Source organism: Melanotaenia boesemani, chromosome 5 (assembly GCF_017639745.1).
Source record: "Melanotaenia boesemani isolate fMelBoe1 chromosome 5, fMelBoe1.pri, whole genome shotgun sequence".
In the NCBI taxonomy this organism is placed as follows: Eukaryota; Metazoa; Chordata; class Actinopteri; order Atheriniformes; family Melanotaeniidae; genus Melanotaenia; species Melanotaenia boesemani.
In genome coordinates, this window is record NC_055686.1 from 12,039,580 (window position 1) to 12,067,555 (window position 27,976).

Here is a 27,976-nt window from a genome sequence, read left to right on the forward strand (position 1 = left end):
AAATAATATAAATATATATAGATATATCGAATATAGATAGAGATCAACGTAAAATATTGGAACAAAAACACAGCCCTGGGGGAAATATAAACAGAATTTCCTCTAGCAGAAAACAAAACATAAAAAGTTTAATTCAGTTGAATTTGTTTATTTATTGATGTTTTAAAAGAAAAAAATATGTGTTGTTTTGATTAATACTAAGTAAGAATACAAGGTGGAAAAAGAACAGTTGTTTACTGTTCTGAGTAAACATTCCCAGAGGGAATTGGTTTTATTCCCAATCTACATGTCAGATGTCTTTGGGCAAGATGTAGAACCCTAAATTTTTTCTTCTCTGTTCATTGGTCTGGAGCATGTGCATTATAGAAAAAAAAATCACTTCACACAGGTCAAGATTGTATAAATTAAGAAGTGATAAATGTAGGCTATGTGTAAGAGAATGGGTAACTTCAAAACTGACAAAGCTACAGAGCCTCGTTTGTTTTCTGAAAGAACGAAAATTCTGTTTATTGGACATCTTAAAGTTCTGTTTCCTTTGGAAAACAAAAGGCAAACAAGAAAAGTCCAATGAACAGAACTTTATAAACATATTTAAAATTCCCCTTTTACTTCCACTTTTGTTTGGTTTATAAATTATTTTTAAAGATTTGCTCTGTGAGTCAAACATATATAAATGGGGGGTACAGGCTATCCGTTAACAGCCGATAAATGATTTATTTGTTGTTAGTCTTCTTGGAACTGTCATTTTCAAATTTGGTTTTGTGGCTCTTTAAAAATGATGCGTGTTTTCTTTTGACGTCAACCGGAAGCGGTAGAGTTGGGGGCGGAGCCCGGTAGAAGATGGCGTCTCTACGCTGTAGGCGAGACCCTTGCGGGTTTATCTGCCTCATTTTAACTTATTTCAGCGTGTTTTACGCGGACTACGTGGTCATTCAGTATGTCCTCATCCCCGCCTACTCGGACAGGTTAGTATTGAGTGTTTTTATCTCATTTAAACCGTTTAAACGGATATGGCGCCCGCTACTCTGCCCTGCCTCCATTCATTTGACAGCAAACAGGTCTGACAGCATCCTTACGCTTCTTTCTCGGCTCAACCGATGTAAGCACGGTTTATTTTTTGGAGTGACAATCATAAAGTATATTCAAGAGAGTACTTATAATGACTATGCATTAAGGTTTCTCCATATAAGGTTAATGATTTTTTTCGGTTTGTTTACGAGCTGAAGCGAACAAAAACAGTTCATGAGCCGTTTGGTCCGGGTCCTGCTCTCTCTCTCTCTCTCTCTCTCTCTCTCTCTCTCTCTCTCTCTCTCTCTCTCTCTCTCTCTCTCTCTCTCTATATATATATATATATATAGACAAGAAAAACGAACTCCTGTTTTTTATGCCTGATAATCGAAAGTAACGCTTTCTTAAAAAAATCAATTAAACAATCAATGAATCAATTTATTAGTCATAGAATGTGTTAAAATAAGAAAGATATGCAATTTTATGGTCTGTTCAGGTATGTTTAATTATGAAACGTCTAAGAAAAGTTGTTTTTTTTGTTTGTTTTGTTTTGTTTTTTGTTTTTGTTTTTTTTTTTTTTTGTATTTTGTTTTGTTTTGTTTTTTTTTCTTGACAAAGTAGAAGAATGAACTTGGTCTTGTTCTGGTCTTTGGAACTATAATTGGGCTGTATTGTTCATTATGTCCTTGATTTCTCTCTGACAGCCTGTGGTGTACTCTACATGGCTCAGTGTTCAACCTGATTCTGCTGCTGTTGCTGGCCTGCCACTCCAAAGCTGTCTTCTCTGATCCTGGTCAGTAATATCTTTTAAATCTGTCAAGATATTTTGTAAGACCAATTGGGGTATGAATATGAATGTACAGGCATCATTCAGTGGAATTTGAAGAGTTTGATATTCTGCACACACATACATGATTAGAAGAGGACAATGTTATATCCTTTACAGTTCTGTCATTGCTTACGAAAAAAAAAGCAAGAACAAACTAAATCAGTCAGGAACTACCAATGACTAAACAGTCAATGGTGCGCAAGTAAAACAGGTTTCTTCCTTTAAATTTCAGGGTGGTCCACATGTCAGAAGATGCTAAATGGACCACAAAGAAATTTGTCTTATATCCTGCTCTGTCCCTGTCTCTCTGTTTCCCCCATCTTCCTCCAGTAATATTCTGTTGCATTTCTCTGATGAATCAGCCATGGTGCACATTCAAAATGGCCAATGTGTTGATATCCAGTTGCTAGAATGTGAAGTGTGAAGCCGTAAAGCGAAATTCAGCTGTGACATGCTGCTCTGGGTTGGAAGAAAAAGATGTGAAGTGTGGTTTCTCAGCCTTGGGTTGTGCAGGGCAACAGTGACTGTTTTCCACTCTTGTGTTTGGATGTGTAAATATAGTGATGAAAATGGAATTTACTTATTTAAGATCTTTGATTTTCTCTTAATATCTGACATGCCACTATTGTTCTTCTCATTTTCTTGTCTCATTAACATGTGACAGTTTTTGTTTGTTAACTTGTATAAGCGTATGATACTTCTCTCCTGTCTTACATTGCTCCAGTAGTTTAATCCTTTTGCTTTCAGTAACCTGCCCACTGACATGAAGTAACTCCCAGGTGTCCTTGTATGGTCAAATTCTCCAGGTAGTTCGCCAAAGCTAGGACGTGCATGTTATCCACCCCAACCGTTTTAAAAGCAGAAATTTATGCACTTCAAGAAACAAGTCTTGGCTTTTTCTTGGTGGGACTGTACAGCTGTCCTGCACAATAATGAATAGATGAAACAAGAAACCAACACAAGCCATGAGAGGATGCCAGCCAGAGGGCAGGCTGAATGAACAGAAGCTAATATTAGCTGCCACCCACCTGGACACCGTTCAGTGAGGAAGAAAAGCGTTTATAGTTTATAAAGCTGCAACTGTCTCTCACAGTCTCTAAACGTGAGATATTTCTATATATGTTATGTCTGGTCTGTTTATTCCAGAACAATTTTCTCACCCTGGAAACAATAAATCAACATTCACCGTAATATTCCAAGTTCTTTGGTAATGTGTTGATAAAAATACTTTTAGGAAACTGACTTTAGTTTTTGATTTTAAGAAAAAAAAATCCAAACCATTAAGCTTTGGTTGTCCTTTTTGCATGACTGTGTTTGTGTGTGCAGGAATGGTGCCTCTGCCTGACACAGCCATCGACTTCTCAGACCTGCGCTCCCAGTCGTCTCGGATGAACGAGCGGGTCAGTTAACTTTGTGTCACTTTGTTTTTTTTTACCAAACCTTTTATTGAACCTTCAGGATATAATCTTACTGCTAAGCAGAGGAGTAACGCTTCAAATCAGTTTGGTTCTCACTCACCGACCAGTTTATTAGGTCCACCTTGTTGGTACCAGATTGGACCCCATTTTTTTGTCTTCAGAACTGCCTGAACTCTTCGTGGCATAAATTCATCAAGGTGTTAAACATTCCTCAGAGATTTTTCTTCAGGACCAACCAACCACCTCAGACTAACAATCATGCCACGTTCAAAGTCACTTCGATCCCCCATACGTCTTGTCATTGAGTTGCTGTCATGTGATTGGCTGATTGGCTGTTTGTGTTGACGAGCAACTGGACATGTGTACCTAATAAAGTGGTCAGTGAGTGTATTTAAAAGCAGTCACAGATTCTTTCTCCAACACATCTGGATTAGCTGCCAGAAAAAATGCTGCAATTTATCCCAAACCCAACTTACCCCATTGTGTCAAGATCAAGTTAACCCATAAGAGCCCGACGCGACATATTTGTTACATAGAGTTTATGAGGCATTTTGCTTCAATTTATGGTAAAAAATTTGCTCAAAATCCTGTTGAACACAATCTGATACTTGTGTACTGTCCCCTAATAGATACCCAGAAGCAGAAAACCACATTATAATATTTTTTAAACTATCACATGGTAATAAATGGTAGATACCTCCCCCCAAAAAATTTGATTTTTTTTAGTTTTTTTAAAGGGCCAAATAAAGACCTCATTTTAAAAAAATGGACTTACTATTATTTCATGGATCGGACCTTAGAGGGTTAAATTAGGACATAAGTCAGTGTCACTAACACAAGCCTATGACATCAGAATGATAGCAGGGTCGTCTTTCATGTTTTAGGGTTTCTTCTCTGAAGATACAAGCTGTGTGTTAAACTCTGCGTGCTAATTTTAAGAGGTTTCATGTTCCACTTTGTAAAGCAGAAGAGTTTCTGAGCACAGTACAATAGAAAAAGGAAAGCTTGGAACCACTGCACAGATGAAAAATCATGACAAAACAGAATTGAGACAGAAAAACTGCAGCTTAACTTTTAACAGCCAAGTGCAAACTGACAGAAATTTGAGGTCACATTTAATTTCTGTGCTACAATAGAAGCATCATGATTATTGTTTTGTTCATGTCATGAGTAAAACAGTAATGTCACTTAGGCTGATAATAAAGATGAGTACCAGGATCTTGGCTTCCATCTAAACTGTATTATTAGCAGCTTTGAACTGTGTTTATGTCGGGCCTTCTATATATTTACATCCTGACAGCTGCACTTACATCTGGTGTGGAGGTTGTCATTATGTGATTATGACCTTCACATCTGTGAAAGAGTTCTGAAAGTCTCTTGTAGTCCAAAATGACTTTTGTTGTGGCTTTATTGTCAGAAAGAGGGACACTTCTAACTGGTGATTATCAGCAGAGAGCTCAGAGATCTCTGATTTTAAGATTAGCCGTTTTCCCTGATTTATATCAAATGGAAAGTGATGAAATGATTAAAAAGTAATAGTTATTGGCTTTCAATAACTTGTTTCAGCTGCAAATATCACCAGACTGCTGATGTAAAAACACAACCCCAATTTCAAAGAAGTTGGGATATTGTGTAAAATGTAAAATAAAAACAGAATGCAATAATTTGCAAACCTCATCAACCCAGATTTAATCCCCAGTAGAAGAAAATTGGCATATCAGATGCTGAAAGTGAGACATCTTACCATTTCATGGAAGATATTAGCTCATTTTAAATTTGATGGCAGCATCTCATGTAATTAAAAGCAACTAGAGGAGCATTTGACAGCTAGTTAGGTTAATTGTCAACGGGTCAGTAGCATGACTGGGTATAAAAGGAGCATCTCAGAGAGGCAGAGCCTCTCAGATGTAAAGATGGGCTGAGCTTCACTAACCTAAGACAAACTGCATCCCAAGATTGTTAAACAATTTAAGAAAAATGTTCCACAACATTCAACTGCAAGGACCATGAAGATCCCATTTCTCACCGTGTATAATATCATCAAAAGATTCAGAGAATCGGGAGGAGTCTCTGTGTTCAGGGGACAAGACTGAAGGCCAAAAATGGATCTAGTGATATTCAGCTTCCCAGGCAGCACTGCATTAAAAACAGACGTGTTTCTCTACTTGAAATAACTGCACTGTTCTTTGGTCAGATGGATAAAATTTTAAATTCTTTTTGGAAAGCATGGACGCCATGTCCTAAAGAGAAGAGGGAGTGTCCAGCTTGTTATCAGTTGAAAGCTGCATCTCTGATGGTATGGGGTTGCATTAGTGCATATGGCATGGGGAGCTTCCACATCTGTGAAACTCAAACAATGCTGAAAGGTACATGGAGGTTTCAGAGCAGCATCGGCTCCCATCCAGACGTCTCTTTCAAGGAAGGCCTTGCAGATTTCAGCAAGACGATGCTGAACCACATCCTGCATCCCTCCCAGCAGCTTGGCTTCACAGGAGAAGAGTCCAGCTGCTGAACTGGCCTGCCTGCAGTCCGGACCTTTCACCAGTACAAAACATCTGGAGCATCGTGAAAGCAAAAATCCAGCAACGGAGGTCCAGGACTGTTGAGCAGCTAGAATCCTGCATCAGACCAGAATGGGACAACATTCCTCTTCTAAAACTCCAGAAACTGGTCTCCTCACTTCCCAGATGTTTACAGACAGTCGTTGAAGGAAGAGGGGATGCTACACCATGCTAAACATCACCCTGGAACTACTTTTTACAGACACACTGCTGCCATCAGATTCAAAATGAGCTAATATTTTGCACTTCTGAAATGTTCTTTATGTTCTATTGGGAATAAAATAAAGTTGTGTGAGATAAGCAAATCATTGCATTCTGTTTTTATTTACATTTTACAGTGTCCCAACTTTTTCAGAATTGGTGTCGTTCAAACGGAAGTTGGCACAAATGAAGCCTGATTCAGAAGAGCTATATATTCTTTCCTCATAATATACGTTCTTACTAAAACAAGAGGTGTCACGTCCATTAAAGGCTGTATTAAAGTATTAAAGGCTGCAAGGATGAACCCTCTATGTTGCCACTGGGGGGTGCAATAAGATTACACTCTCATTGCAGCTCTAACCCTAAACAACCTTAACACAGAGCGGTGGGGTTTATGACCCATATTCATAAAATGTTGGAGATGTTATGATTTTCATTGATCTTGTTTTTTATTTTTACAATTTCTGATAAAAATGTGATAAAATGATCAAAAGAATATTAAAATCTTTTAAAACACAATGGGAGGCAACGTATAGATGTTAAAACAGAGGAGATGTGATCACATGTTTTGGATCTGAGATGAAGACTTTTAAATGATTCAGTCTGATGAAACTGAAGCAACAATCACCAATAGTAGCAACCTTACTTCTAGCTAGGTTTAGTTCTTGATTTGAATGAAAACTTGGACAGATCCTTGTTGTCTGGTGCTTTGAGGAAAGTGAGTATCTGTAGGAATGAACTGATTTCAGGGCTGTGAGGGCTGGACGGTGTGCAGCCGCTGTGAAACCTACAGACCCCCCAGAGCGCACCACTGCCGTGTCTGCCAGAGGTGTATACGCCGCATGGACCACCACTGTCCCTGGTGAGAAAACGCCTTCCATTCATACCCTTTGTTTTGCATTTCTGACTTTTCCTTCTTTTTGTTTCCTTCTCATAAAATCTGCTCCCCTGTTACAACTTTGCTTATTTTTCTTAGGATCAACAATTGTGTTGGAGAGCTAAACCAGAAATATTTCATCCAGTTCCTTTTCTACACCGGTAAGTAACGACTAAAAACTGCATGTTTGTATCTTAGGCAATGGAGACACACAAATCACAGGTTGGTGATGTTCCAACTATTTTCTTGGGCTTTTGTTTAAAACTTTAAGAGAAAGTGATGTGAGGTCTGACAGGCACACCCAGAGACAGGTAGCAACACTGTAAGTTTGATCTCAAGTCCTACTCGAACGTCTTTTCACTTTACGAGAGATTGGCATTCACCGATCTAAGAGAAAAGTCTGCGAACATGTTCGGGAATCTGATGGAGGGTTTTTGTAAAAATCGTACAACTTAACAACAAAAACTTAAAAGATATCGGTGAATGAGGCGCACTGATATTTGTAATTTGACTTCCTAAGTACTCTGTAATGGTCCTTCCTGCTGTTTGTTGCAGGTGTGGCCAGCCTGTACTCCATGGTGCTGGTGGTGTGGGCGTGGGTGTGGCGCATACGGAATGAGAGGGAAGGCGACGCAGAGAAGGAAGGAGAAGAGACGCCCAGCAAACACCTGATAGTGTGAGTGTTTTTTAGCCACACACATAGTGTTTTTGTCTCTGAATTGTCTTTTTAGTTACTTTATTTCTATTCTCTGGTCTCAGAGCTCATTACATCATCCTCCTGGTGGAGTCAGTGTTGTTTGGAGTGTTTGTGATGGTCATCTTCTACGATCAGGTACACTCTCTTTACCCTAGCGCCTCCCTGATTTTTATAAATAGATTCAAACTGACTGGGCCAATGTAGCTCAACTCCATGTTTGCTGCAATGTTAACAAACTCATAATCTTTTTACTGAAGTGCAGTGCTTGCAGAGGTCCACATATGTTTAAATGATTCCCTCTGATGTTTTAAGGTTTAACAAATTAATCATCTTTAACAAGTTATTGTCTGAATTAAGTAACTTGCTAGTAAAAAGATTATTTATTCAGTCTTCATATAGGCTTATAAACTTAGGAATTAGGAGATAGCTACATGCTATATGTCTGACCTTGCAGTACCCGTCAGTCTTGAGCCCTCACTTCTTACTTTGCTTCCAAGTAGCCAGACTTTCTCAGACCTTTTAAAGTGGTCTTTATCAGGAGTTCTTTAGGCATTTTTAAGTTTTTTTTTTTTAATGATTTTTGTTTTGCTAATTTTCAGTCCAGTCATTGTACCTGACCATTTTCAGAGGAATGTCTTTTAATGTGTTAAACCACTTAAGACTGATCCATTCATCGCTAACTCAAGGGATCAACCAGTGCTATGTAGCAGACAACTTGGTAAAGAACCAATTTTAGCTTGGATTAAGGCCTCCTGTTACTAGGATCCTTTTCACTCTGGAAATTTTACCCACTAACTGCTATAGTGTGTAGTGTTCTTTAGTGAGATAAATGTGAACTGAGGTAAAAGTAGATATCAGATGTAGCCAAACTGAATCTGTAGCATCTGATAACACATGACAGCTTCAGCCTCTTTCCTCAGCTGGTCTCCATAATCACAGACGAGACTCCCATTGAACAGATGAGAAACAGGCTGATGATCAAAGACCGAGGCTCTTCATCTTCAACGTCCTCCTCCTCCACCACCTTACAGCAACCCCACCACCTCTCACACACGCGCAAGCCAAAGCTCGCGCTGCTGCGGGAGGTTTTCGGAAGAGGTTAGTTTGTGTTTGTCGGCCATCGTCTCAGCACTAAAACTAAAACCTTAATCAACGGTTGTAACCTTTCTTTCTGTTCAGGTTCCATCTTTTGCTGGCTGCTCCCCCTCCACTCCAGCCCTCCGTCAGTCGGCGGCATCACCTACTCTGCCCTGCCGGACTACGATGTCTGATCTTCAGCCTGCGAGCTGAAGAGGAGGCGGGAAAAAGATAACGAGGGAGGTTTCGTGTGTGAATGTGTGGGGACGACTCTCCTGCCTAACTACGATGTCTTATCTTTGACCTGAGAGGAAAAGAGGAAGGGAGAGAGATGAGTGTGTAGAGTGTGTGTGCATACACATGATGAATGAATGAATGAATGAGTGATGCACTGAGTCTTGAAGCTTTACCCCCAGGACCTAATCAAGAAGCTCAACATCAGACTGAATAAAACTGGTTTACGTCTTCTCTGTCATTAGGAAGGAGCACTGGCTGCCCTTGTTGTTTCCTGGTTTCTAGTTTTATTACCAGCAGTCTTAGATTTATTTAAAGCTATGTCAGAAATTATCATTTTGTTGACACTGGGGTTTGACTGATGTGTTTTAATAATCCTACTATGTCAGCCTACTTAAAATGGGACTTTTCCAGCCCAAGAACTGTAGCCCGAAACCTGTAAATGATAATATAGAGACATAAACTCATTTCCTCACAGTCAAGGTATTACCTGTCACAACTGAAACAGCAAAGACGTTACAGCCTTTCAAAAGTCATTTGAAGGGTAACTTGACACCAGCTATAAATCTCATATGACAGATACATGTGCTGTAAGATCTTTGATAAGGTTTAAGCTCATCTTTGAACACCCATGCAGCTTTAATACTTTTAATTCTCCATGTTTGACTTAAATACACACCATCCTATGCAAAAAGAAGTAGTTCTGAGTCTAAGGCAAATGCGAGCCATCATCAGGTTGATCAAGAGCGCATCCTCCATGAAAGTAAAATGTCTTGGTGATTCATCAGCAGCATCTATTTCTGCTATGTTTTGGCATCATTTTTAAAGACTGGGATGAAATTGTGACACATTTGGCTGCTAAGTAACTTAAGTGGATTATAATGGTTCAAGCTTTAATTTGAATAATTAATCGTGATTTTGGTCTGTTTTACAAGTAAAGGCACCAAGCCTCTGAAACCAAATATAAGTTTATAAACTTTTGTTTCCACCAGAGCTGATTTTGAGCCACCTTTTTTAGAAATTGTTCATACATCCACCAGCGTGGTTGTTGCTTGATCTAAAGAAGGCTTGATGCATGTTAAGGGAAAATGGCAACAGCTCTGCAAAGTGTCTCCTGGTAAAGACTCACCAGCTGTTTTCAGATTCAGCTGATAAATGATAAAGTCACACGACTAGCATGGCTTATGTTGACATAATGAGCATATCGGTCAAACCCCAGTGCATTTGTGAATGACTGTGTTTTGGAGGGAAATAACTTGTTTTTATGTTGATGGATGTTTCAGCACACACTGACTCAGACAACCATCAGCCTCCACATGAAGTTACTAAAGTAGGTCAAGGGCTTTGAACTGAGGTCCACTTGCTTCTTTATTGAAGCGTTTCTACACCAATCAAAACTGTCCACGAGTTGAAAGTAAGTTTGGTCCTTAAAGAAGTTTTTTTTTTTTTTTTTTTTTTTTCTTTCTTGGTTTTATTTATAGAGATTTTGTTTGTGCTGCTGTTTATAAAGTCCACTTTATAGCCAGATGTCTGTGGACAGCTGACCAATGCCTTCCCAACATGACCAGAGCAGAACTCTGTGAGGTTTGACATGATGTAAACGCAGCTCACAGTTCATGAGGGGGTTCATGCATCCGTGCAGGTTTCTTTAAATTCAATTCAGCTTTATTTGTACGGCGCCACATTACAACAAAGTCATCTCAAGGCACTTTACAGACATAATTAATTCAAGCCAATTTGTCGAGATCCAGTCCTTAAAGATAAGCCTTTAAAAAAACAAACAAACAAACCTTTTGATGCTATCAGCATTTAAAACAGATAAATAATAACTCTGGACTCAGCCCTAACTGCGTGTTCACATGCTTTTGGCCTATAAAAATGTTAGTACAGTTATTATATGGTCAAATAAACTTATATATAAATTCTTCACCAACATTCTTATTTTACAATAAACCAAAATCAGACAACCCTCACTTTAACTGATCCAACTAAAACAAGTTTAATGAGCTGCCTAGAAAATGGGAGGTTTTGAATTTTTACTAAACAGTTTTTTTTTATTTTTCCCCGTTTGAATTCTTTCCTTGTTCTTGTGTTTATTTCAAGTACAAAAAAACCTTTTACAAGCGTCTGTGTTACAGTTACAAACTGTGTTACAGTTCTAGATTTAACATTAATCCTTAAAGCACAGACATGGGTGTGATTTAAGAAACACAAGGAGGGGATGTCGTTTACTATCATTAAGCTCTTTTTTTAATCTTGAAAATGCAAACATACACAGACACACAGAGAATACACCTGCCAGTGTCTGCTATATCTCAGTGAAGGATGATTTATTATCTATTGTTTGTAACTGTTGTGTAGATAACTCTACCAGTAAGGTTGTATTTTTAAGGAAGGGGTGAGGCTGCTTTTCTCTGCTGACATCTTTCCTCTGACAGTATTTACAGTTCTTTAGATAGTGATGTTTCTTTTTTACTTCATTCCAATGTTACCAGTCGCTGTAAAATAAAAGTAAGGGAATTAAGGATGAAATAATATACTGAAAAGGCAACAGCACTTTATTCTCATTCTGCAGGATTTCTACCCCTTACAGTGCTGAAGGTGGGTCAAAAGGAAGACAAGACTTAATTTCTTTTGTAATTTACTTACTAGCTACTATTATGCCCAGCTTTCAATCAGGACAGTTAGGTTTTCAACACGTATGGTTTTAGGTTTTAAAATAGCATTCCTGTGCTTTAACTGTAATTTGTAGGCTAGTCACTAGAGGTCCTGCAGTTGTAACTAGCAACCATATGCTAGTCACTGAGCTTCTCAATTTTAAACTAGTAATCCAAGGCCCTTTCATTTGGCTCTGTCTGGCCAGTCTTAAGGCGCATTCACACCAGCTCTTTCGATTCAAATCCTAGTTCATTTGCTTAGAAAGTCTGCCTCGTTTTTAGAGGACTTATTTGGATCAGAGAAGTGAACTCTGGTCCGTCTACAAACATGGGTGTCAGTCCACTACAAGTGAACAAAATACAGAAAGGGGACTACAAAGCAAAGTGCATTGTGGGTAAACACAAAACATAGGACGAAAGGAATCTCTCGCCGTCAGACATGGAAGAATGCGGTAAAGGTTCTGATAGAAATCCGATCAAACCCGCTAGGATCTGATGCGGCTCTGTGTTTTGATCTTATTTGGTGGAAAAGTTGTCCTGCATTAACCAACAGATGAGGGAGTTTTCCTTTTCTTGTAATGCAGAGGGTGCTGGTCGGAGTCCACACTCAGCTTACACCGTGTTGTGTTCACGCCACAGTCTGTCCAGATGCTGCTCTTCCACAATTTCTTGTCCCGCCTTCTGCATTCCTCAACATTGAGTTGTTCATTAATAGTTAAAAAATTTGTTTTTTTTTTCTTTTACATCTGTACATCGATTTAGAATTGTCCAAATCAGCTTTGCGATGCATCTAAAAAGAGTTCATACAGTTTGATGGTTGATGCATTTAATTCATCATGTAAACAACCGTCAAAAAATCTGATTCTGATTGGTATTCCTTGGCTATTAATTACATTCCTAGACTTTCAACTGGTATTCATGTGCTGGTCACTAGAATTTCCAGTGTTGAAGTATTACTCCAAGGTTTTCAACTAGCATTCCAGGGCATTAAACATATTTCTAGGATTTAAAATAAAAGACCTTGGGTACTCTCTAGCCTTTTCCGGCTAGTCAGAAGCATATCTTGCTGGTATTCCCAGGCCATTCATTTGAATTCCTAGTTTTTATACTGGCATTTCTTAGCTTGCATTTAGCATTAATAAGTTATAAACAAGTTATAAACAAGTTTTAAACAAGTAATTATTGGCTTTAAATTGAATTCTGAAATTTTCTTCTTTCAATGTCTGCATTTTGTTAAATTCTGGATAATTTTGTGTATTTGTATTGGTTGAAAATTTGAACAGCACAAAACAAAACCAAGAATTTTTTTTTTTTTTTTTTGTACTGTTCAAATTTTTAATCAATACAAACTATGATTAAACCCAAATTATATTTAGTTAATTAGTGAAAACAACTTAAAAGCAGAAGACTGCCTACATTTTTGACAATACAATTTTAGATTAAATTTTTTTTTTATACTGTGAAGTGACCAGTATCTAAAGCTGGTAGCATAACTGGAACACCAGTTCAAGAACAGCACAGAAGCAGCCTCACTCCTCAGTGTGTTGTATACATGTATATAGTTATTTTGAACTGTGTGTTCAGTCTGGGGCAAACATGAGTTTCAGATACACAAGTGCTTCAAAGGGTTACTGATTGTCTCCCCGAGTAAGAAATACAAATGTTTTCAAATGTTATGACCAAAATGAGAACTGCTGGGATGAAGAGTTTTATTTTATCCTCTTTTTTTTGCCTTTGTTCTACTCAGACATGTTTTTAGATATTTACCTAATCATATATATAAAAATCATGTGAATATTGGAGAGATTGTTGTGGGAGATGGGCGGAACTATCATAAGGTTTGACATGGTGCATTCACACTGTGAACCACTTGGCTATTATTTGCATGTAAAAATATTCGATCTGCGTAAATTTTTTTTATCTTTTCTAAGCTTTAATCTTGACCTTGCTAAAAATGATTTTTTTCCTTGGTGTTGTTTCTTTCTTTATTTTTAAATAAGTCACGATTGGGTTATCTAATAGATTGTTAGATTGTCAGCTAGTCTATGGCTTCCAGGAGATCTACTAGTCATTTTGTCCATATTGTGAATGCATGTTAATGGAGGGAGTAAAACTGCCTTATTAGACTTGGTTTGCATCGTTTTATACAGACTGCAGACAATGAATGAATAATGACCTGACTGAAGTAAATAATCTTTTCCAAATGTTTCTCATAACCACTCTCCCAACACTCGCAGAGCTAATTGTTCTTTCTGTACATATGAAGGTTCATATTTTATATTGAAGACGTGCAATATTCATGAAGGGAAAGTTGTTGTTGTGATTTGTTTTAATTTAATTTAATGTTTTCATGGTTCACAGGAATCGGGGTTTGAAATGTTTTTGCTAAAGTGATGAGGTATATGAGGTTTAGTCCTATTTTATATTATCTTCAATTTTATCTTTTTGGTCCAAATAATGATCCAGGTGTTTGTCTGGATAACCAGCAGTCCAAAAAAATAAAAAAAAAAGGAAGAAAAAACGCATCTCTTCAAGTTTAAACCATCTGCACCTCACCTTGTCAGTCAACAGAAAACGTTTCAAACTGCAAATGTTTTTTGTCCAGATGTGTGTGCTAACTATCAGGGTGTGTGCTTGCTTGGTTACTTCTATCGATAAATGCAGCTAAACTTTGATCTTTGCTTTTTTGTCTCATGGAGCCGTGCTTGTTCGGATTCATCACTGCGGTGCAGTTGCTAGTAATTGCATCAGTTATGATGGTGGTGACTCAGAAGTTGAGGCTAAACAAGCACGCTCCATTTGCTGTGTTACTAGACAGCGGGAAGGAATGTGTGTACAAGCAAAAGGTCCTGAAATGAATTGTTTGCCACCAGCCAGTGCATTCACCAGGTAGTTCTGCTTTGTTCTGATTGGCTGAAATTAAATATTTAAAAAGTGTATTTAAAAGGAACAAATTGATCAAATAAATTACAAACAGATCGTTCTTTTTCTTTGTCTTTTTCTTTTTTGTTTTGTTACTAAACCAATAAATATATATCTTTGTAGACTTACAAAACTCTGATTAAAGGCAAATCATGATATCCAAGTAAATTAAAGTGTCATTTTACAGCATTTTTGTGTACATTTTCTCTCATGTGGTTGGCTGGTTGGCTGAAAAATGTCATTTCTTGGCCTGCAAATTAAAACCAACGAGTTTAATGTCATGTGATTTCATGATCAACAAGTTTACAGATAACTGGTATTTTATTTATTACAACTTTAAAACCATGACCTGTGTATTATTCCTCTTGATATGCTGCTCTGACTTGTACAACTTTAAAGTAAAACTGATGTCTTTTAAGCAATTTTGGCTCCAACTGTGGTTTATTTTATTTTTCTTAGAAAGTTTATTAAGTCTATATTAAGTAAAGCCAGCAGCTTATGCATTTTATTTTTCATTAGGGAATTTTGATTTTTGTCAGCATTAATGAATCATGAATTAATGCTGATAATTATTTTAACTCACGTTAATGCAGTTTTTTTGTTTTTTGTGTTGCCTCAGCTGTTTCTGAATAAAAAAAGATTTATATTAAAGTTATTTACACCTTGATGTGTGATAATCTCAGGGACACATTTCACTCCAAGCTGAACTCATGCAGCTTTATATTGTAACCAGGACTGTCAAAAGTAACTCGTTAACAGCAGTAACTAATTTAAGTAATTAATTGCGTAAATATTTTGCTTTATGCTTCTTTCCTCTTCTCTAGGTTGTTCCGTGAATCATGATGGCTGTCGGTGATCAGCTGATCGGCTTTTCTTTCTTGTAGTGTTTGTTTATTGTTCAGCTGAGTAGGAGAAAACTAGCAGTTCATGGTTCACACCATCAATTATTACCTTAAAGTATTGTTTTTGGGAGGACCTTTGCTAACACAGTAGCTGGCTGGTGGTAGACAGGGTTTATACTTCAGCTATGCAGGGGCGGGTCTAGAAAAGTTCTGATGGGGGACCAGGCAGGAGCACTGACCAAGACAAGGGGGCACAATGAGACCTTTTTTAGGTTTAGAGCCTATGAAATATTGAACTGCTTATTACAATTAAAGTGATCATCTAATGTTAAAAAAAAAAAAAAAGTGAAGAAAAACCTGTAAAACAAACAGGTGTTTACTTTGGATGATGCTGCTGTGGGACTTTTATCACTGCTGCACACTTACACTTTAATAAAAGGAAAATAAAGGCTAAAAGGAAAAATGTGTTTTTATCCAGATTTTCAGTTTTATCAGAGTTTCTTCATCAGTGTTGGCTGTTTAACTTCAGTAGTCACATCTGCTGGTTTTATGACAGAAATTATCACCATGGAGACGGTTAGTGAGTTTATGATATATAATTTCTGAATTATGATGTAGAACATGGTAGAGATGATTTAGAACAACATATAGAAGTACATTACATGCTGCATTTACTGACCATTGGACATCCCATGTTTACCCTAGGGAAGGTCAGTTTATAAGCATTGGCTCTTTCTGTTGATACAATACAGTAAAAACTGGCAAATTTAAGGCATATAAAAACTTGCAGATTAATTTGTAAGCTGTGATTAATCTGATTAAAATTTTAATAATTTGACAGCCCTAATTGTAACATATTATACTTTATTAATCCCAGCTGGGAAATTCCTTTTCTGTTTTTAACCGATCCCAGTTACACTCAGATGGGGTAAAAGCATAAACACGTTTCACTGGGAAGGCATTGGCCTGCCAGGTCAGATTCTGGCACCCACGGAAAGGTTCTGGGTCAAGTGCCTTTCTCAGGGCCCCCCATCAGCCAGTTCAGGGACTTCAGTCTGGCTCCTCCATCCCCAGTCCACCTCTCTAACCACTAGTCAACCACACCCAATTGCTCATGTCATAACGACAGGGCTTAAAGCAGGGGTGTCCAGCTCCAGTCCTCGAGGGCCACAATCCTGCAGGTTTTCGATGTGTCCCTGCTCCAAAACCACCTGACTCAAATTGAAGAGTCATTGTGCAAAACCTAACTGGCTGTTGGAGCCATTTCATTTCAGTCAAGTGTGTTAAAGCAGGAAACATTGAAAACCTTCAGGACAGCGGCCCTCGAGGACCGACTTTGGACACTCCTGGCTTAAAGTATTCCGGCGCTGTGCCGGTGTCCTGGCAGTTTGGTATACTCAGTGTAGTAGCATACCGTTGGTTAATGCACGCATGAGTAGCACAGAAAACTGCAAATTACCCATCAGAAAGTTGGCATATAGCAGCTAATTTAGTCTGTTTTATTACTTATTAGTTGAACATTGCTCAAGTGCATCTCGTCTATGACTAAAGCCTGAGGGAAACTTATCCCAGATGGAGTGTGTCAAACTGTACTTATATACAGTTTTTTCTGTTAATCTTGTTGCTGTTGTTAAGATTGTCATGTTTAAATATGAATTGTAGCATCAGCTTAGCATCCAGTGCCTTCTTCCAAACTGTTAAATTAAACATTAAATGTTTAACTTAGAAATTACTTTTCCTAAATTAAATATTTAATATCAGTGTAACCTATCTATCAGAACAGTATACCTATTTATAAACTTTATTTTTTCCATATATTCAACCTATGGAAATACATAGGTATGCTGGTTTGATGAAGTAGTTTAAACAAGCAGAGTTGTTGGCCTTGAGGACCAAGGTTGGGGATTACTGGTTTAAATGGACTATGGTACGCTGTTCTAACAAGGTATACCAAACTGACACCAGATCTCCGGTGTTCAGAGATTTTGCAACAAAAAGAAAGAAAAAAGAGACAATCCAGCTGCTCCCTAGACCAATGCTAGACAGTATATAGAGCAGAGACTGTGATGGGTAGCTGTAAATGTAGGCTACAGCAGTGGTTCTCAAACTTGGGGTTGGGACCCCAATGGGAGTCACAAGATAATTTCAGGGGGTCGCCAGATAATTGTAAAATATATAGAGAGAGTACATTTATGAAATAAATTAGGGATTTTTACCAGGGCTGTCGAAATGCACCATTAATAAAGAAATAAATCTTTGAAATTAGCACCCTAATTTTTTTAACCCAGCATAAACAGCAAAGTTAGTACACGTGCCATGTTAAAAATCTGAATTCGACATTATTAAAGCTGATTTTGGGCTTGTAGGTGCCTCATTGTGGCGGTAAACAACCAAAACCCACTTTATCTGTTTTTTTATGAAGATTCTGATACTTTTCCAGCCTTACAAGAGGATGGCTGCAAGATGACTCATTTGATACATCACATAATTAATAAAGTAGTCACGTGGGGGTGGTCATCGCAAACACCAACGTATAGTATCTTGGGTGTCGTGGCTTAATAAATTTGAAAACCACTGGGCTACAGTAAGTCACTTTGGTTGGTGGAATAGAGGGTAAGTTTGTGAAGCCTGTTTTTGAAGTTTGCAGGGAACACCTGTTGTTTGAACATCAACACATAAATTTAAACCTAGCAATCTAAACCTAAGATCATCTCCCAAAATTCAGTGGTGGTGCTCCACATTTTCTCCCTCTGTATGTGGATACCTGATATTTCATCTTATGTGGAGAATGTGGGTCAAGATAAAAGTGAACTTTTGTCACATGAAAAAGATCTCAGAAGACTCACAACAGTCATGTATTTATTTTGACTTTTTAAAGCCTGACTTTTGTATCACATTGCCTTGGATTTTAAATTTTTATTGGTTAAATGTACCAACATGGTGTAGAACAGGTGTTTCTTCCCTCTGTCTGAGACTGTAGCCAGTTTACATTTTCTAAATATGTCATGCAAAGTCTGAAACAGCTAAAAATAGACATAAAATATAAAGGAAATGAAAGTATCAACCAACTCTAAAGGAAGACAAACTTGGTTTGCTTTTTACCCACATCCTTTATTTTAGTCTTTGTTTGTTTTGAGCTTTAAAATGATTAAGTTAAAACAGATAAAAGCAGCAGGTTGCAGTTTTATTTAATGTATGACAAAAATTTATAAATATATATATATATATATATATATATATATATACTACCGTTCAAAAGTTTGGGGTCACTTTGCCATGGGATTCAATAGGGAAGTAACTGTAGTACCCCAAACTTTTGAACGCAGTGTATATACATATATATATATATATATATATATATATAGAGAGAGAGAGAGAGAGAGAGAGAGAGAGAGAGAGAGTGTACACACCACACGCAGACACGTATATGTTTATGTGTATATCTCAGCAGGGATCAGTTGCATGCCCATAATCAATCAACCGCCAGGTGTGGTTGTTATTTCCAGTTTTTTACTCCTCAGAAGGCGTAGGCTTATGTTTGATGGGAGGCCTCGTCTTACCAGTTCCTCTTTAAGCTGGACAAAGAAAAACCAAGAGTGCAGTTACATGTATATAAGTGAATTTTTAAAGTAAATATTTAAATATATAAATACAAAGAAAATAAGACAAAAAAAGAAAAAAAGAATGAGGGTTGGTTTTTGACTAAACCTCTCATAAAGTGTACTAAGCATCACTTTTTGTCCAAATCCAAACAGGAAGATACTGACCTGTGTAAGGATGGCATCAATGTTATTTTCCAATGACAGTGTAGTAGACATCCTTATGTTGACAGCAATAACAAAAACTGGAAGACAGTGAATCCATTTTACAATGTAAGCCAGAAAAGTTCACATTACAAGTCCTATTGCATGGTTCTTCTCCTGATGATGATGTGGTCTACACAGCATATCTTCAAGTACCATTGGTCTAAGTTGGTTAAATGCAAACACCCATATACAGATTGAATTATGTAAAACATTTCCTTTTATCATACTTACATGGGCCAGAGGCAGGTGTTGTAATTAGTGTAGTATTAGATGGGGTCATGGTTGTGGGCTGTGTGGTTGTTGTAGTCGGTGCAGCTGTAGTTGTCATAGTTGTAGGCTGTGTAGTTGTTGTAGTCGGTGCAGCTGTAGTTACCATAGTTGTAGGCTGTGCGGTTGTTGTAGTCGGTGCAGCTGTAGTTGTCATGGTTGTAGGCTGTGCGGTTGTTGTAGTCGGTGCAGGGGTAGTTGCCATAGTTGTAGGCTGTGTGGTAGTTGTAGTCAATGCATGTGTAGTTGCTGTGGTTGTAGGCTGCGTGGTTGTTGTAGGCAGTGCAGCTGTAGATGTGGTTGTGGGCTGTATGGTTGTTGTAGTCAGAGCAGCTGTAGTTGTCATGGTTGTAGGCTGTGTGGTTGTTGTAGACAGTGCAGGTGTAGTTACCATGGTTGTAGGCTGTTCGGTTGGCCCAGTCAGTGCAGCTGTATATGATGTGGTTGTAAGTTGTGTGGTTGTTGTAGTCTGAGAAGCTGTAGTTGTCATGGTTGTAGGGTGTGTGGTTGTTGTAGTCGGTGCAGCTGTAGTTGTGATGGTTGTAGGCTGTTCGGTTGTTGTAGTCAGTGCAGCTGTAGTTGTCATGGTTGTAGGCTGTTCAGTTGTTGTAGTCAGTGCAGCTGTAGTTGTCATGGTTGTAGGCTGTTCGGTTGTTGTAGTCAGTGCAGCTGTAGTTGTCATGGTTGTAGGCTGTTCGGTTGTTGTAGTCAGTGCAGCTGTAGTTGTCATGGTTGTAGGCTGTTCAGTTGTTGTAATCAATGATGCGATTCTCACAGAAGGCGTTCTAGTTACTGATGAGCCTGTGGACAGATGTAACCAGAAAGAACAGATTCTACAGGAATACCAACAATCCAGCAAAAGATGAGAAAGGAGGAAGATTTCTACTCACTGTTTCCGACTGTCACAACGACACATCGAAGCTCAGAGTGATATAGAGCGCCACTAGATGAACTGTGGAAATAATTCAATACAGCAGCTTCATTATTGACAGTTAATAAGAAATGTCTTTAAATTTAAAAGCTTTGTCACAATTTAATTTCAATAAACTTCAATTCTCAAAATATGTTATTTATGTGTATATCTAAGCTAAATTGATAATTTGTGCTCTATTTTAGTGTGTAATAAGAGTTTAAATATTCAGGTAGGGATAGAGGGACCCTACGCTCCTTTTGCTCCTCAATACAAATTATAAATAATCTGCTAAATACAACTTGTGCTTCCGTGACAAAGATCCCTCATTGTGTGGATAACGAAAAGTTAGAAAAGATATTATTTTTTAATAAAACCTTTCAATTTTAAACTTTATTTTTAAACATTTACTCATAACCTCATGTATCCAGCAGCTCCACTGCTCTGACTGCCCTGAGCACTACATATCATATCAGGTCACCTACTGACAAATTTTCTACCCCATTTTTCCAATAAAAGAAAGAACTACATGTATCACACCATGCATGTATATGTGAACATCAGGGTTGGCTGTCACTTATGACCAGTGTTGTACTAGTTCCTGAAAAAAGTAATTAGTTATAGTTATTAGTTACTTCATTCAAAAAGTAATTCAGTTCTGTGTTGATTACTTACTCCAAATAACAATGCACTACTGTTAAAAGAAACTTTTTAGTTACTGTTGTATAACAACATTCTTAAAAAATCTCCCATTAATATCCTTATAACTTAATTACAGTGTTGTATGAAATATAAAACAAACTCAAACACAAAGTCATTTATTTAAGCCAGGCCAGTGCCGGTGTTGTGCCATAAAGTGATCGTCTGCCAGAAATAGATTAGATGGCCACGGAAGCGCACACCGTCTGTTAGCTGCATATAAAAGATGGATGGAGCCTCCATGACCCGTAGGTTTCTGAAGAGCTGAATTCAAGCTCATTGGGTGGTCCTAATCCCACCGTCGCCATCTTGGCAGCGTCACCTGTGTCACAATTCCCGGAAAATCCAAAATTGGGCAAAGAGCTGAAGTTGAGAGGGGGCCTGAGAAGGTGGGGGTGGATGATTGACATCCATCAAACTCCGAGCTGACTGTAGCTAAGAGCTAACTGAGCCAACTCGGATCTAATGTGAGCTAACCGGATAACGGAGGTAGGTGGGCTAAAGCTAAGGCGTGCTGTTAGCCACCTTAAAACCGCGTTTGTGCTACACGGTCCTTTCTTGATGCAGATATTGGATACCTGTCAATCAAAAAGACACACCCCTAATTATGCCTAATTTTAAGATGAAGTAACATCCAAATGGATGAGTTATAAAAAAATTCACCCCCCTCACAGTTGTCATGAAGGTAAACTTGTCTGTGAGCTTAACATGATATCTTTCAGCATCCAGAGAGACGAGGGTGGCACTGAATATGTCAGCCTAGCGCACAATCCTGACCTAAAAATCATAAAAGATCCAAACGACCCACACAAGAAAAACCTAAGAGGTTTTATGTTCGCAAGGAGACACGCCAGATCATGTCTGTGATGGAGCATCACTGTGAAAGCAGCCTGCAGACTTATTGGACTCTGTCAGTCCAGAAAAGACAAGAATGGACCAACCAGCAGTGGTCAGGGTCCACAAACGTTAAATCTCCATCTTTCAAATGCCACTATGGACATGCCAGTATCTTTATCAAATTTCACGATCAGCGGCAATGTTGCATTAATTTTCAATAGTTTGTCGCCTGTCTTTCTGTCTGACTTCACAGATGGTATGATCAACACAAGATTTTTCTATCATTTACCTTACCTACTTGCTTGATACAGAGTGAATGGTGGATAATATTTATAGAAACAATTTAGGATAGACTCACTTGCTTGATACACATTTAATGATCAGAGTGAATGGCGGATAATATTTCTTGCAATAACAACAATTTAGGAAACTATCTGTGGACTTTGAAACAAAATTTCGCATCATCTTCTGGCCACACAAGCTGTAAGAGGTGCACCTGCCCTCTGAAATGATACTTTGTGTCACACAACATAACTTTTGGCAATCATGTCCCTTCCCTCCAATGAGTGACCATGGTGTAAGCTGGATAATACACTTCGCGGAGGATGGTTGCTTCCTCCAAGTCTATTAATTTCTGATAATGGACACTTCGAAGGGCGTTATTCCTTACTTATGACATAATGTTACATGTGACAACCAATCCCGAAGAGCATGTGACAACTATTCCCAAAATGGAATTTTTCAGTAGCAGTTAAGCTAGCAAGCACATGCTGTAGCCTAGCAACTAGCATACCTAGCATACTTTTAAAAGGTAATGAGTTTCTTTTTTTTCTTTTTCCTGAAAGACCAAAATGGAAAAGTTCAATTCTGATGTGAGAAAACATCTCTCACGTCAATGTCAAGTGTCAAACTACTAACCATGTAGCTAATCTGTGATCACTACTTTGGAATAGTAGTCGCTGCAGGGATGAAAATAAAATTAAAATTGTTCATTTTAATTTAATTGTTAATTGTTGTTATTGATACTTTGGTTGTATTTGATACTTTTTGCTGCCGCTTGGCCAGGACTTCCTTGCAAGAGAGGTTTTTGATCTGAATGGGACTTTCCTGGTTGTATAAAGTTTAAAAAGAATCTACACTGTAAAAAATATTTTTGTGCTACTGGTAATGTACTGTATTAACTCATATTTTCTGTTGATGTACTTTCGGAGAAATCCTCGGTCAGAAATCCTTTGTCAGTGAGAGTTATATTAGAACCTAGAAATAGTTTTATATACATTGGGGTGTCTCTTTAACCATATTGTTCATTGTTCAGCATTGTGAGAGAACTAAAGCTGAAGTTGGGTGGCCCTCCCTGTCTGTATATAAGAGACAAGGAGCTTGTTTTATTCCTTAATGTCATAAATAAAATAACATCTTCACTAAATACTATCAGACTTCATGACTGTCACCATCTATTTAGATATTTTGCTGTTAATCAACCTGGAAATGGAACCTGGAAACAGGTCTTTTTTTAATTCAAAGTATTTCCACACTTTCCAATAGTGTGACCTTTGTGGAACATGATGCTGACTTTGCCTGGATGATGAAACAGATGGGATGGCTTTCTCCATCTTCTTGATCCGATGGAGTCCATTTTAGGGTAAACTGCCCTGAGCCTGTTGAATTCTGGATTACGTTGTATGGCCCACTGAACAGCAGTTCAGAGATCCTTTTACAAAGAAAAAACAAAACAAACAAAAAAAATTTATTAGGTAATCTGATATTTAGGGAATTTCCCTCTAATGTCTAATTGTCTTGTCTAACCTGTTTAGTCAATTTTTGTTGTCGTTTTGAATAACAATCTTTATTACTTTAACAGTTAAACTATCAAGTGTTTTACTCACGTGGAGTTAGCAGCCTCTGCTCTGATGGTTATTTCTAGTGCCTGATTAACAAGGGTGAACAGCTGAGCTCTGTTGGCTGGAGTTGGAGATAGCAACTTGGGCAGAAAGTCTCCCTCTGTGCAGGATGGTACAGCAGGATCCACTGGAGCAACATAAAAGTAACACAATGACAATAGTTTATTTGTATCAAGACGTCTTATTAGTCTTCCTGGGGTCCACGTATAAAGCAACAATACAAGAAATTACCTTCAAACAAAATGGTAGTGATACAATTTTACACCCACAACTCAAAACCCAGCCCACCCCTTTATTCCTTTTCACCCCACACCTAAAAGATAAGAAAAAATATCAAAATAACAATAATAAAATTACCAACAGGAAATTGACCGTTTTGCTGCTCTTTGTATTTATAAATCAAGGCAATCAAAATATGTGATGTACCTATCAAAACAAATTGAATAGATATCTTGCTGATTGCATCGTTGGTAGTTTTCACCACCAATGAACCGTTGGTTTGTGTCAGGTTGATGGTCTGACTGGGAAAGTCCTCCACCACCAGCTGCACAGCATACAGACCTTCATTGCTGCTGTTAGTGGGGCTGAATGACAGCGTACAAGACTGCATAGGAAATAAAACAGAGGTAAGGTTAAACTGACACCAGATCAAATTAGAGTGTATAAATACAAGTTTATATGCCGTCCAGTTTCTTAAAAATGTTGTGAGGCTCTGGAAAGTATAAAAAAAAACAAAACCAACAACAAAAATGGAGATAATTTCAACCTTAAATTCAACTACAAATAACGCATTAACAGTGACTTGAAACTGATTTTAAACTGTATTTTTTCATTTTGAGTTTAAAAAAATAGAAAAGTTACACAAAAGAGAAAAAGATATATATTGTATCTCATAGTGGACGTGACATGACAAACAGTTGTTACTCACAGGTGAGAGGCTGAGGACAGACGGTGGTGTGCAGGGGTTACACTCTGACAATGCATCACTTCCATATCTGCATGTGACCGCATCTCCATCTGGGTCAAATGCCAATAAGTTCAAATCTCTTTGACAGTTTGAAGGAACTCTAAAAGAAAGAAAAATAAATAAATAAACCCCTTTCATGGAACCAACCAAGAAAATTTAATTCCTGTGGTTCAATAGATGAGTCAGGTGAAACTCAATAAGGAAGTAGAAACAATGAGGAACTTGACTGACCTGTTTATCAAAGTGTAGCAGTAGGAAAATTTCATTCCCTTCTCTGCCTAAATTTAGTCCCTGAATTGCATGAGAAGCCAGCCAATAATTCAAGCTAGCCAGTTTCTATAATCAAATTGTTGCTGCTATAAACTCAGTGTGCTTTCAGTCTTGAGTCTCCATCTACCAGGGCCGCTGCTTGCCCTGTGGGTGCCCTGAGCACAACTGTTGGCCCAAACAGTGCACCAGAGCACCTCTGCTCAGGGTAAAATTTTGCCCAAATGAACAAAAGTGTCCACAATGATGCATAGTTTAATGTTCTCCTAGTGGTCTTAGAGTTCCAGATCTAGCCCAAGGCCAGTAGCACCAGTATCATAAAATAACTGTGAAATTAGAAGATAAAATATTAATAAACAAAGCTACTTTTGCATTAACAATGCCACCAAACATTAAATAGATAAATAAAATAAACCTAAAATGACCACAACCATAATAACTAAAAGAAAAAAAATTAATAAATAAAAAGACCTGTGCAGTTTCTGAATGCCTTCACATTTCAAATTTGAGTTTGGGGTAAAATCAGTAACAACAGACAAGACTGCGGGGGATGTAAGTGAAACTCACTAATGATCATCACAACAAATAGCTATTAATCAACGGCTTGACATGTATGTTGACAGACCTGCCACAATGTTTTTCAGAAATAAAACAGCTTTGTCAATACTAAAAAAAAAAACAAGGAGAGTTTCGGGGAACTACACAGTAACATAGACTTAGCAGAATAGAGTAGGGGTGCCAAAAGCATGATGGGGAAAAATGAAAACAAACCCACCCCCAGAGGACCAACCACAGCAACTGCTACAATGTCAGTTTTGTATTGTTTATATTGGTCAACATAGTTTATACTGTAACAGACTGGGACATATTACATGCAACTGTCATGCTAAGATAGTTACTGTGGTTACAGAATCAGTTCAACTGAGATAAAAAAAAATATTCTGTTACTGTTGTAGTGACATTTACAGAGTGTCGTAAACATGTCAGAAGCTCAGTCAATGCAGTGAATGATGACATGTCTTATTTAAGATCTCTGATTGGCTGAATATTAAGAGGGTGGTCCTCTGTGTGTGGAAAGAGGACAGAGTGAGTTGGTACGGGCTGATGTTACAGCTGTTAGTAGCTAATAGTGGAGCTTTGCTGTAAATCATCAACAACACTGGATCACACTTTGCCTTCAGAAGGCTGTAAATTTGTGAACTTTAGATATGCTGTGATTATGATTATGATTAGCCTAATTATGAGTCTTTTTTTTTAATCTTGGTTCATAAGTTTTCTGGTCTTAAAAGAATATAGTAGCGCTTGTTAAGTTAGCAAAGTTGCAACAGAACCAGAAGACTTCTAAAACAATGTCCTCTGGACAAATGAGACCATAAAGTTTTCCTATAATGCACAAGCATAACACTTAACCAAACACAGCTTGTTGGCATAATCACCTTGTGTCAACCGTCAAGCAATATGAAAATATATTCCCCTATATGAGAGATTGATGACATGACTTCATGCTGACAATTACTACTAAAAACTTATACAGCAAAGGGTGGTTCTCCAAGCCACTCACAGATGATGTCTTGCATTTTTAAAAATGTTGTACTTTCTTTTTCGTACTACTGTATGTTTTTGTTGTACTTAATATTAAAAACAGGAGAATTTCATAAAGTAACTCTGGAGCCAAAGACAAACTTCTGATGTCTGTGCATGTTATTGCTCTCTCTCATTAATTGTTGGATGGTTTCTAATCCAAACTTTAGAAACAACATCTTCATGAATGTTACCTGGCAACTGCTGTCCTGCACTAGTCAGTCTCATTAGAGACTGTTCACATTTCATTTTCATAATGGTTAAAAAAAAAATCAGCGCAAAAGCATTTCTCTATAGCTTAATAATCTAGTGTCTGATTTCCACATATGATGAAGTTTGGAAAGAAACATGCAATCGTTTTTATCATCTACTGTAGATATATCTCTTTTATCTCTTTTACAACTAAATTTGAGTCACAGACCTTTAAATGCAATAGCTTTATGTTCAAACCTGCTTTGTAAACAGAAGATGACTAATTCAGGCAAAACACCACGAACAGAAAAAGTTTAATCCAGCTGCTCTAAAAAGTTCTAAAAACGTAGCCTACTGACACCAACATGTTGCACAAGTAATAGAAAAATAATAGACACAAACAGAGAGCAGGCTTACCTCACAGCTGGCATGATGGTGGTCTGCGGTGATGTGTTGGCTTTGCTGGTGTCTGACCGGTTTCTAAGTTCAACATAAGTCACAGCTTTCCAACTTACAATGCCATTTATGTTGCTAATCCAGTTGCCACTAGCCAGTCTGTAGAGGAAATAAATTAGAACTTTTTAGATGCAACTCAGACAGAATTTTATACATGTGAATATGTAGTGTATGTACTTTAACCCTGAGATCTGAGGAGAAGTCGATGAATTGTCAGAATATGAAAGCAAATCTGATCAATTGCTATTTTGTTTTTATTTCTTCTATACAATTACAAAATACTCAAAAACAATTTGTACTGTTGAGTTAAACTCACACAAGCTGAAATGGAGCGTTGCTGGGAACCAGCCGAGTCATGACTCCCTCCCTCTGACACCAGTCTCCGCTGCTTGCCTGATCCACTATTTGTAACGCGATGGACTCACTTCCACAGTTTCCAGTGCAAACCCATGTAGCCACATCTGTACATGAGTGGAAGCTGAGCTTATAGCGAACTGTCACCTGCAGATATAAAGTGAAGTGGTGTTAAGTTTAATCAAACCGTGAAAGGCAGATACAATTAGTAACAAAGAATTCATACGTTGACTGATCCATCAGCAATAGCGTCCTTCGGGTAGTAGGTCATCATAGTCCCATAAAAATGAGCAGCTTGTGTGCTGCTGATGAGCAGCAGCAGCAGCACAGACGGCATCATAGTGAATGTGTCTGGTTATCTGTGCATAGGCTGTAAAGTAACAAACACAAGTATGTATTCTTCCTGTTACAGCTTC

General features: G+C 37.9%; 2 protein-coding genes across 2 annotated transcripts; one reads left to right on the top strand and one right to left on the bottom strand.

Annotated features, from left to right (window-relative positions):
* Positions 1-828: 828 nt before the first annotated feature.
* zgc:77880 (zf-DHHC domain-containing protein) lies at positions 829-14,494 on the top strand. Its single transcript, XM_041986635.1, has 9 exons — positions 829-965; positions 1,713-1,801; positions 3,164-3,237; positions 6,767-6,879; positions 6,994-7,055; positions 7,450-7,570; positions 7,654-7,726; positions 8,512-8,689; positions 8,771-14,494. The coding sequence occupies exons 1-9, from the start codon at positions 841-843 to the stop codon at positions 8,860-8,862; spliced, it is 927 nt and encodes a 308-aa protein (XP_041842569.1). The 5' UTR covers positions 829-840; the 3' UTR covers positions 8,863-14,494.
* A 4,119-nt stretch (positions 14,495-18,613) lies between these two features.
* On the bottom strand, positions 18,614-27,908 carry LOC121639236 (mucin-5AC-like). The gene is made up of 11 exons (XM_041984394.1): positions 27,787-27,908; positions 27,523-27,707; positions 27,168-27,305; positions 24,672-24,810; positions 24,170-24,347; positions 23,729-23,870; positions 23,416-23,553; positions 20,287-20,348; positions 19,361-20,197; positions 19,091-19,167; positions 18,614-18,898 (listed from the first exon to the last, which is right to left on the bottom strand). Exons 1-11 carry the CDS (start codon positions 27,898-27,900, stop codon positions 18,800-18,802), a joined length of 2,109 nt encoding a protein of 702 aa, XP_041840328.1. The 5' UTR covers positions 27,901-27,908; the 3' UTR covers positions 18,614-18,799.
* Between the last annotated feature and the right edge of the window lie 68 nt (positions 27,909-27,976).